This window comes from Choristoneura fumiferana, chromosome 29, assembly GCF_025370935.1.
Source record: "Choristoneura fumiferana chromosome 29, NRCan_CFum_1, whole genome shotgun sequence".
In the NCBI taxonomy this organism is placed as follows: Eukaryota; Metazoa; Arthropoda; class Insecta; order Lepidoptera; family Tortricidae; genus Choristoneura; species Choristoneura fumiferana.
In genome coordinates, this window is record NC_133500.1 from 11240531 (window position 1) to 11252628 (window position 12098).

General features: G+C 36.6%; 1 protein-coding gene and 1 long non-coding RNA gene across 3 annotated transcripts; one reads left to right on the forward strand and one right to left on the reverse strand.

The window, feature by feature from the left end:
• Positions 1-5327, forward strand: LOC141444368 (uncharacterized). 2 transcript variants are annotated; one of them, XM_074109913.1, is made up of 3 exons: positions 1-120; positions 591-845; positions 1978-5327. In XM_074109913.1, exons 2-3 carry the CDS (start codon positions 606-608, stop codon positions 4252-4254), a joined length of 2517 nt encoding a protein of 838 aa, XP_073966014.1. In that variant the 5' UTR covers positions 1-120; positions 591-605; the 3' UTR covers positions 4255-5327. The 2 variants fall into 2 exon arrangements, with proteins under 2 accessions (XP_073966014.1, XP_073966015.1); XM_074109914.1 differs by lacking the exon at positions 1-120 and adding an exon at positions 206-469.
• Positions 5328-6424: 1097 nt separating this feature from the next.
• Positions 6425-11662, reverse strand: LOC141444215 (uncharacterized). The gene is made up of 2 exons (XR_012453141.1): positions 11311-11662; positions 6425-9925 (listed from the first exon to the last, which is right to left on the reverse strand). It is a non-coding gene; the product is annotated as an uncharacterized lncRNA (long non-coding RNA).
• Between the last annotated feature and the right edge of the window lie 436 nt (positions 11663-12098).

Genomic DNA, 12098 nt, shown 5'->3' on the forward strand with positions numbered 1-12098 from the left:
CTGTTCCCGCTTTGATTACGTAGTGCCATTTTGCGTTAATTGTTTTTATTTTGTGGAAATTTTCGAGACCAATTGAATTATAATCATAATAATGTTAATTACTTTCCCTTTGATTACATGGTAAGTAAAGATAACTTATCCATAAGCAAATAACTTTAATTGTACGTTAGATACTTACTACAGAAATGATAAGCAAAAGACCTAGCACTATTAGATCGCCATTTTGTCCGCTTGGCACCAACATGAATTTTTATTTGTCATTATTTTTTGTAATGTAATGCAAATGCAATGTGTAATGTAAAACAAAACAACTTTTTTTTCAACTTTAGCGCGCAATTTCAGTTAAATTGTAAAATATGGTCAAATAGAAAAATTATTGACCACTAGGTATTTGTAATGTTAAGGTCTGATGTTTCATTGTCAGTTGTTTATAAGAAATCACTTCGAAAATAAATAGAAGACCTGCAATGCAAGTGTTTACTTTTTTTGCTATTTTGCAACTTTTAATAATGCTCAACAATATATTGATTTGTATAATTGTAAATTCATCATGCACGTATACTTACCTACAAAAAAAATCTGATTTCCAGTTGAGATAATTTACCATGGAGGTTCCAGAAATAGCAGAAGAAACAGAAATAACCATAACTTTTAAGGAATACGATGATTTCGATTACATAAGAGAGAATCTGAAGCATGTGTTATACTTGCCTCAGTTCTGTGGGATATGTTTGAAAGGGAATGAAGATTTATTTGATATAGATGTTGAATTTGAAGTGGTTACTTATCGAAACACTGTTGTCAAAGCTTTGAAGGACATTGTTGGTTATATCTTCAATAATCAAGTAAGTATTATTATACACCACTAGGGCTTGCACCCGGTTCCACGAATACATACAAATACCTCAAAGAAAGTGGGTATTATGGTTCCTTGAGGCACTCGCAAGACCGGGTGCATGCCCTATACACCACTTGCTGGACAATTTGTATTTATAACAATCTGAGTCTTGTAACAATCTTCATCCCATGCAAAATCTGGCATTTGGGATTATATCTGTCTAAATGAAAAAAATTCAGACCACACACACATTTGTTTTTATCTGCAGTTTGTTTGCTTGACAAAATGTAATATTGTTCCTGTCTAGCGCATCCAAAAAATGGCTTGTTTTAAAAACTTACACTCATATAAAACAAGAGAGTATGCAAACAAGACAGTACCCTATTGAAGCTTCCTATCCGCCTTTCTATAGCAGGCCTGTAGGTTAGGGTGGAGCGTCCATGTATGGAGAAAAAAAAAAGTTGCTTAATCAGTCTCGAATACCTCTAAAAACTTGCATATGAACTACTTTCCTATGTAAATATTTTAATATTATTTTTTCGACATATGTTTTAGCCCTCTACCTCGAAGATTTTGATTCTTGTATGAAAACTTCGTAATTTCACATAAAAATAAATAAATATTTTTTATGCTGTAAAGTGACGGGACATCAGCTTCAATCAAAAATTGTATCAATACATACAAGTCACCATAAACTTAAACGAAAATTGGTGGTATTGATAGTTTTGGCAGTCTATTTCATTTATAATTTTGGTACTTACATTTGGTGCATTACAAAGGCGTTTTACTTAAACTAAGGTATAGGTATTTTGAATAAGATGACATATTTTTAGGTAAAAACACAATATTTTACGGAATTTAACATAACAGTTTTTTTTTTCAATCTGAATGACAGTAGAGGGCTGTAGGTTTGAATATTTTTATTTTTCTCATAAACCTTTGAACAAATCGCAACTTTTTAGCACTATTCAGCATTCAAAATCCTAAAAAAAAATCGCTCCACCCTACTGTAGGTAGGTATCTTCTAAGCTGTAAAAGATAGATCATCTCACTAAAGCACCTACCTACTAAGTACATAAATGAATTCATTAAAACACTAACAACTAAATAAAAAATTAACTAAAAATTATATTTTTCAGGTCCATGATATCTTGGCAAGTGCCTACTTGTGCAACTCGTGTATTGATCATGTTTTAGAATCATACATCTTTATCTTCAACACAAGAGAGACATCCAAAATCATCAACAACTGCATAAATGAGTTAAATTACAAAACTGTCAATGCTATTGAACAATTGCAGGCAACAGAAAACTATGACAACTCAGAGGTTGTTATAATATTAGAAAATAATGATACTTACTATCCTCAGCATGTTATCAAAGAAACTAAAGTAACAAAAGATATGGTAACTGTGAAAAAGAAGAAATCACGAGTAAAAACATACAAAAAGCATGCTGGTTACCGTTGCGTTGAATGCAACATTATAGTACAAACATTTAAAGAGTGGAAACAGCACGAGAGAGATTTTCATGAGAAACCTCAAATCCAATGTCAGATCTGTAACAAAGTTCTAAGTAGTGAGCAAAGCCTTAAAACACATTACAAGACACATGCCATGATGAAATGTAAGATTTGTCAATTGCTGGTCCCTGAAGAAGACTTAACTGAACATTTTAAGTTGAATCATGAAGATGAAAAGCAAATTTGCCATATATGCAACCTCTCCTTTTACACTAATAGTGAAATGAATTCACACCTAAAAATAAGCCATCCTGATGAGGAGGGTTCTGAAGAAAACAATTCTCAATGCATAATGTGCTTGAGACGATTCACAGGAAATCAACTAACAGAGCATAAATGCAAATTCGGCTGTACAGAATGCTCAGAAACACCCTGTATCCATCACAAGTACTTGTTATCTTACAGAGACCAAGTTAGAGCCAGGGCTTCTAAGATAAAATGCATTGATTGTGATTATGTCTGCCACAAGAAAGAGTTTTTAGTTGGCCACGCAAATCGGGAACATTTAGATCATATTCCTTTTGCTTGTGACATTTGTGGCCAACGCTTTTACTCCAAAGTAGGCCTCCGAGGACACATTTATCAGTTCCATACGGAAAGGTACACTTGTGACTATTGTGATCAAGAGTTCAAAGGTAGCACAGGGCTAGAAAACCACAAGAAATCATGTAATGCTGAAGTTAGAAGAGAATTTGAATGTGATGAATGTCCAGCATCTTTTGATAGCTTAAAATTTCTTACCAACCACAGAAAGAGAAAACATATACAGGATATTTATCCTTGCAATTTGTGTACTAAAACGTTTTTGAGTGATGGTAAACTGAAAGAGCATACAGTCAAGGTCCATAGCGGCTTACAAAACAGAAACAGAAGGTCCTTCACTGACTGTGTCATCTGTGAGAAGAAATTTGATACAAGAAGCGACTTAAAACGCCATCTCAAAACTCATGGACCAAACGCTACATTCCCTTGCAGAACTTGTAATATAGAATTTGAAACTCTAAAGCAATTACATGTACACAGAAGAAAACATGTGAAATCTTATTGCGAGCGCGTCCAGTGCGAAGTATGTAATGTAGAGCTTCAGTCTGTATGTTTAGCGCAGCACATGTTAAGACACGCAGTAGAGTCTGGGGAAGCGCCATCTTTTTCTTGTGACATTTGTGGGAAGATCTGCTCCTCCCAAGTATATTTAAAATATCACAAGCAGAGCCATTTGGAACCCGTACCTTGTCCAGAGTGCAACAAATTAATAAAACCAGCAGGCTTGCAAAAGCACATTAAATATCATGGGTATAAAGATGACCCAGTAATGAGAGCAAAGATGAAACGCAAATACAAATGTAAACTATGTGAATACGTCGCTTCTGATCCAAGTATCCTAGAGGCTCATGTCAATCGTCACCATTTAAAAGTAAAGCCATACATCTGTACCGTTTGTGATAAAGACTTTTGCGGTAAACTGCAACTCAGTAGGCATCAAGAAACTCATTATGTAACAAAAAGCCTTCACTGCGAAATCTGTCAAAAGAAGTTTTCCAACAAAATCTGCTTACGGATGCATCTAAGACTGCATACAGGTGAAAGACCGTATTATTGTGAAGTTTGTGCTGAAAGCTTCATATCAGCAAGCGCTTTGAAGACACATAAAATTAAAAGACACTCAGAGAAATCTATAGCTTGCCCGTTCTGTAACAGAATGTTTTACATTGCTGTGGAGATGCGACAGCATTTTAAGAAGTACCACTGGGCGCATAAGGACAGGAAGTTTGACCATAGAGAAGTGGAGGGGTTGGGCAGAGAGTATTACTATTTGTTTGAAGATGGAAGGAGGCCAAGATTGGATGATGAAGAGAGTGCCAGCAATATCATCACCGAAGAAGTAAATGAATAAAATGTTGAAGAATATAATAATAATAAATGTGCCCAATCATGGTCACTTACAGTCACAGAAAACCAAACGGAAGGTTTATCAAAGAGCTATGGAGCGCTGCATGCTTGGAGTGGGAAGGATCGACTGAATCCGGAACATGGTGCTGCGTTTTAAAACACGCCTTGTCGATGTCGGTGCAAAGACTGCCAAATTGAAGTGAGACTGGGCCGGCCACGTCAGCCGAATGCATCCAGTGGCGAAGCGTGGACTAATGTAGACGTGGGCGAAGTCGTATCAGCGAGGCCCCTTTTCTATCGTACCCAAGATCTATCCAATAAATCTATCTTACCAAACATGCTATTTTACATTTTTATTTAATTTATAAATAAACGGAGATTTTAAGTCTGGTGGCATCGCATTTAAAGAGGCCTCGCGAGGCCCTTTTAAGTACGAGGCCTTGGGCGAGGGCCCTCTTCACCCACGTCTAGCTACGTCACTGAATGAATGCATCGACTGCGGTGGGCTAAAAATGCCACTGAGTGGGTGCCACTGCCACTGGACGGATGGCGACGGCGGGGTAGGCGGGACGACCTGGACATTATTTCTCGACGACTGGCCTCAGGCTGCTTTGGATCGGTAGAAATGGAGGACAAGAGCATTGCCCAGCAATGGGACATCAATCCAATCTAGATAATAATAATAATAATCATGAACAATAAATTATTGAGCTATGTATGTTATCAAATCAGTAGTTTTATTGACATCGGTTGTGTATACTTTTCGGCCTACCTACACAGCTACTTGGAACTTCACTGGAGATCACATCAGGGCCGGATTTATTGGTCTGGAAGCCTCAAGGCAAAGGCAACGAAGGAGTGGAGGCCCTTAGGGCGAAAAAAGACCGTTTGAAAATAAAAACTGAATCGCTGAGCCGCGGCCGTCGAAATTTGGATACCTATGTGTAATGTTCGAATCATATTACATTACATTTACATTACACCTGAATTTCAGGACTTGCTGAAATGGGGGACAGATTATGTAAAACTCAAGCTTTGTTACGGACGAGGGGTACCTACGCACCAATAAAAATTGGGATTTGAATATTATTTTATTTTTCATCTCTCCTGTTCGGAAAGTTTAATTTTCATGGGTGGAAAGTATTTTTTTTTTTAATTTTTCGATTAGCCACGGATTCGAAGATAATTGAGTTACGTCAATGACACTTTTTCAGGTTTCGGCATGGCCATCTAGATGCACGTCGTGACCAAGGAGCTTATATACAACACTGGAGGTTGAACGCCGAACATCCGTTAAAAACAAGAAATTTGATCTTTATTACGTCACGAACATATTCCATCTCTTTCTTTAGTTAATTTAAGAAAGAGATGGATGTCATTCGTGAAATGTGAAAGAAAGAGATGGAATATATAAATAAGTAATAAAGGTCAAACTTCTTCGTTCGGCGTTCAACCACCAGTTTTGTAGGTACCTACCTATATAAACTCCTTGGTCGTGACCAACTCGATTTTTTTTATACTCGGCCGAGGCAAGTGGCCAGGTCCAAAAGGTACCGTTGGAGGTTGGATATAAGTAAATTCAATTTACTGAATACTGAAATTCAATTTCATGATATTCTTTTTTTTGTACTATTTACTTTCCTCACAGTCGAAATGAAAAGTAGAGTGTAACTCGGGTGAAATTACCCATTTCCCCTCGAACTATTGGCGCTCTCACTTCGTTTGAGCGCCAGAAATATCTCAGGTGAAATGGGTCACTTTCCACCCTTGGTTATCAATCTACTATTGTTTTTTATTAGCAATACCACAGGCAATACGTTTGGTCAACGAAATATAAGGTCACGAAGACTTATGGTAGTTGTAGATGGCAGCACACCACTATAGACGTATGCAAGCCATTAAGATTTTCGGTTGGTTGGCCGGATTCCCCGGTGGTCGTTGGTAGACTACGAATTTGGTAGGGCACCTCTGTCGCGTAAAGCCACAGGGGTGCGGCTTCAATCTATAGTTTTCGGTGCGATCGTTGTAGAGCGAAACCGATTTTACTGTTACGGCATATTCATGGTTGATACACTTCTGTTGAAATCTAAGCACTTTTCTTTTTTACTGCTAGCACCTACACCTACTATAAGATGATACTAATAAATACGGAAAAGCGAAATCGAAACAATATAACTAGACAAAACATTTATTAACATATAAACGAGCCTTTAAAAATACTTAATACCTATCGAAATAGTGATAACAACGTTAAATTAACATAGAATAAAGTTCTTACACTAAATGGGCGTTTTAAAAAAAACTGTACCCTTTCTGTTTTTTTTTAAATTTCGGATAAAATATAGTTTTTCCTGTACAGGATCAAGAGCACAATTGATTCCGATCTTAAAAAAATGTCCCCATTTTTTCATACAAAATTTTATGAGTCAATTTTGCTTTGTCACGCCCATACTGCGTGTATGAAAAACCGTCGCAAAACTGTCATTATTTTTGGGATTTTTTTTTAACTATCGGAATCGATTGTGCTCTTGATTCTGAGTAGGAATAACTAATTTTTTTCCAAAATTTCAAATAAAACGAAAGGGTACACTTTTTTTGAAAACGCCCAAATACAGGCTCAAGTTATTCTAAGCGTTTACGGAAAAATATTTATTCGAACGCACCATTCATAAATAGCGTTTCTGCGAAAGTGTGTTCGTATAAACTCCTATTGCACACAAATTAAAAATATAATAAAGATTACAAAACTCAAAATTGTTGCCACTTTACGACAATTTACTTAACATAGTTTACTTGCTCTAGTGATATAAAACAGTAGGAATTAGAAATAGTATGACTTGTATAATGCTTGAGCACTTCATATGGAAGTTTTATTTCTCATCTGTTTTCTACTGTTTTATAACATTTAAGGAGCCAGTTGCAATAAACGCTTTTTCTAAGAACAATGCGTTCAGAGATAGAAAATTTCTGTGAACCACCTTGGACCCCACTCCAAGCTAACTAGACAGCGCGGTGTTTTCATGCACCCTCATATGTAAATCCAAATGCCATTTCCTAGTAAACTTACGATCACATAAACTACAATTCTCATTTCCCACATGTCGCTTTATATGCGTACGCATCAAATGTTTACTGTAAAACCGTTTTTTACAAATGTCACACTGATATGGACGGTTTTGCAAATGAAATCTGTTCACGTGTACCTCGAATTGGCTGTGACTATTGCTGATTAAAGAACAGTGTGGACATTTAAATTTACTATCGGTAACTTCATGATTCTCAATGTGATTGTTCAGTTCATCATTTTTAATAAACTTTGAGCATATCGGACACTTGCCATAATCACCATGGCTTTGCATGTGATGTGCATAAGCATATTTGTCAACCAATTTCTCTTTGCAAATGGTGCACTTGAACTGTTTTGCTGAATCGCACTGCATAGCTAAATGCATTTTGTAGTGAGTATCATATAACACTTTGGAGCCAAATCTTTTCGCGCAAACGTGGCACTCATGCACTCCTGTATGGACCCAAGCATGTTGAGAAAATTCTGCAACATTCTTGAAATCAACCTCGCATATTATGCATTCGTAAATAGTAGCGTTGGACGTTTTCTTCAAGCTCAGGTTGTGCAAGTCTTGCATATGTCTCGACATGTTACATTTGACTGGTATAGCTTGGTGGCAGATGACACATTCATCAGGGGCTGCTAATGCAGTTTGTTTGTGCTGTTGGTACTTTGATTCAGTAAAAGACTGTCCGCACAGTTCACATTTAAAATCATTTTTCGTTCCTGAATTACATTTATGTTTGTTTAGAGCGTCTGTATCTTTAAAAACTTTTCTGCAGGTATCACATCTCGCGTGATATAAATTGTTGTGTCTGGCCAATGAGGTTTTTAGTAAAAATCCAATGTTGCACTGTTTACATAAATGTGGTTTGTGCTCTAAATGGGCTTTGTTAGAGTGCTGGATTATTTCACGCCTAGTCTTATACAGAAATTGGCAATCAGGACATTTGAAAATTTCAGCTTTAGCTCTCAGCTGGTCACGGTATGATGCCAAGTATTTTTCATGAATACAGCCATGTTTGCAGTCTTTACATCTTGATTTGGCTTCCACACAAACATGAATGTCTGATGAAGAATTTTTTAATGGCTGCTTGCATTTCTTGCAATAGTCAGCTAAACTTAAGACTGTACTGGTCTCAGTATTATCGTTAGGTAAATTAATTATTTCTACTACCTTGGCATGGTAAGTGGACATATGTTCTGCTAACTTATCTTGACTTAACATAGCAAAGCACACATTACAATATGCTATATTTTCTAAATGTACTGACAGTAAATGTTCTGATAGTAACTCTATTACTGGGAATTGCATCGGGCATAAGAAGCATTTCGCAGATTCAATTATATTGTGTGTTTTGTAGTGGTTTGTGTATGCAGTAAAATCATCAAAAATTGAACTGCAAAGTGCACATCTCACATAAACACACATTTTATTTTTTTGTTGATTTACGGCTGTGATATCAACATCAGTATTGTTTTGCCTATCATCTTCCACAACAATAGTGTCTGGTTCCATTACATGTGTATTATTAACATCATCTTGATCGACCTTTTCGTTGTCAGTTACTTTTTTGTCCATAGATGTATTTATATCGTTTTTAGTTGTCGTGATTTCATGAATATGTATAGTTTGTGTATGAATATTATCAAATTTATTACTTTTTATAGTACTCATTCCTTGGTCCTCCAACCACTTTGTAAGGTCAATATTATGTTTTTGTTGTTCTATGTCTACTGTAATGTTATTATCAAGCCCGGCTTTTTCTGCTTCCTCATTCCAATTCAATTCAAGTAATTCATAGGGTGCCACATCACTCATGCTTTCTTGTAATTGGCATAGCTTGTGTTTTGAAATAAACTTGACTGTTAGACCTTCATCAAATTTCAGTTTTTTGACAGGGATCTTTATAAATTGCTTCTTAGTACATCCTTGTTCTTCTGGCCATTTGAGTTCGAGTAAATCTTGAGGCACAAGGCCTGTATCATCAGTAGGATCATCCATTGATTCTGGAGTGTCTATTAAGTTAACAGTCAAAGATTCATCCAGTTTTGAATTGGAATTTGGCTTTTTAGCCTTCTCCATAAGATCCATTATTAATGCCTCATTACTATGCAGATGGTTTTTAGAAACATGTGTATTAGGTATAACTGAATCATAGTCTGTATCGTCAGCCCAGTTAAGCTCTAACAATTCATGTGGCGCCATGTCTGTCATATCTATGTTTGTATTCATCTTCTTCACAGTTATTCCAGCAGGCAAAACAGGTTCCTTGACAGTTTCTTTTCTGAATAAAAATTTATGCATTTCTGGATCTTTTAACAATTTAGTTTTGAGGGATTCATTGTTTAAAATAATTCTGTTTGTTTTCTTTTTTGATTCCACAGAAGCAGCTTCAGAGGTTTTGCTACATTCATTTATTTTAAATTCATTCAAAGAACCAGTCTCATCGAGGTGTTGAGTCCACTTCATTTGTGCTGATATTTCTGTCAATCTTTTTTGTATGTGTTTATAATTTTGGTGGATTTCGTGAATTAGAAAGTAAGCTTTAAGCGTGACATCAATGCATTTTTGACAGAATTTCGCTGTTGAAACAATGTTGATTATCTGAAAACGAAACAAACAAGTGTTTTAATTTAAAGGCAAAATACAAAGAAATATGTTATCTGAAGGTTTGTCATGGTTTTGGAGTTATACAAGTATTATGTAAGAACCAAAGGAGGGTCTTTGCTTCAGCATTTGTTTGGTGATTACTTAGGATATACAAAGATTAGTTTGCTAAAAAACAGGGTATTTATATAGCATGTACAAACTTGGATAACTATATTAAAAAAAAACATTTGTTTACATGAGCATAGAGGTGTTACTATGCTTATTCTTGCTGATAAGGGGGAGGGCTAAAATTCTGCTTACATAATATTATTTTATATATTTTATATTTCCTGGGAAACTTTGTACTTTTAAAGAATAAAAAGTATATTATGTTTCAGCAGACTAGTGAGAAATTAAAGGATTATGTTAAACTATAATTAATAGCAGACCAATTCCTAAATCAAAATATTCATGAATACATTGCTGAATTAAGTTTATGCTTATAATGTCAATTTAAGTTGTGATTGAAATTCCCGGTGGTATTAATTGTGACTGAAAATGATAGAAATTTTAAACATTGTTGGTACTATTTAAATCCAAAAGAGACTAAAAAATAATAATAAATAGTTTTATTTATTTATTCAATGAAATTACACAGTATGACAGTAAAACTAAAGCACTGAATTTTAGTCTAAGCTATACATACAATAAAAACAAAATAATTAGTAAATAACGTTAATGCACAGATGAAGGCCGTTCATCCATCTTCACGCAAAACCTCAAACATTCATCACTTACCAACGCCCATCTACACGCAAGCACATCGGTACCAGGAGATGCATCCGGAAACGCATTCACCCATCGCAGAGCGCAAACCAGCGGCGATCTGCGGAGGGACACGGTCCGCGAGGCTGGCACCGCCAACAAGGGCTACTTTCGCTCCCGAAAGGCGTATTTTGACACAGGGGGAATGAACAGACGCACCAGTTGGGACACCAAACCCGGACAGTCCAAGTCTCCCAAATCTCAACATCCCCAGTAGAAATTTTGGACTAGGTTTTGTTTGACTTAAAAGCATTTTCTTCAAAATCCCAAAGTTTCAAAAATATGTATACACAACCTTAATGTTAAGTGCATAAAGTCGTGTGTACATATTTTTGCAACTTTAGCAGTGTCGATATCTTTGCACTTGACTGTACCTATGTCTGACAGGCAGTAAACAAAACAAGATTCCGTCAAAATACGCAGATTAAATGACGGCTCAAAGTAAAATAAAAATGCTGTATTGAGAATAAGTCTTTACATACTGCATTCAGTCATTACATACTTAGCAACACGCAAGTACTTACAACAAGCAATGACAAATACGCCATCGAACGATTATAAAACTATCTACTTACGTTCGGACCAAAAGTGAATAGCATAATGTTCTTCAAAGTGCATTCCGCTTCTGAACCATCCAATCGCAGCACAAAATTCACATCCCATTGGATAAGATCATCATCCAGACGCAGGCATGAACCACACATACTCTTCCCGAGGAGCAAGTTCATAACATTTTGATGCCATTTTCTTCTCACTCCTAATGTTCTGTTAAGATGAAGGTTTATTAACGGATTCATGGTGGTTTAATTCATGAAAAGGAAATGTTTATTTTGCTTGAGACGAAATTTGGATATCGATTAAGCGATTAAATGTCATCGAAGCGAACAGCGAAGTGCTGGCTGTCTCTTCGGAAGGGTGTAGTTAATGTACGACTTGTTAATGCACGGCCTGATAATCCGTGCTTATGTGCAAGAATTATCAAGTCGTGCATTATCACCCCGTACTGCAGGGCTACTCCGAAACTCGAAGTTCGTGTCGTGCGGTCCCTCTGACACTTATACTATTTAATACGAGAGCGAGAGGGACCGCACAACACGAACTTCGAGTTTCGGAGTAGCCCTGCTGTACCGAACTAGCAGGGAACCAATAATGTACGACGTGATAATCCGAAGCATCAATCATGCCTTACGATTTCCGTGATTGAAATAAAAAAAACCTAACGAAGGGCGAGAGCGGCGAGCGAGGCTAAGCCTCGCTCGCACGCCCTCGCCCTTCAACCTAACCCGGCCGGGTCGGTTCTGCTCCGACCATATCGATCTCACTCGCTGCGCTCGCTCGATCCGCGGCGAAAAAATTGGATTCA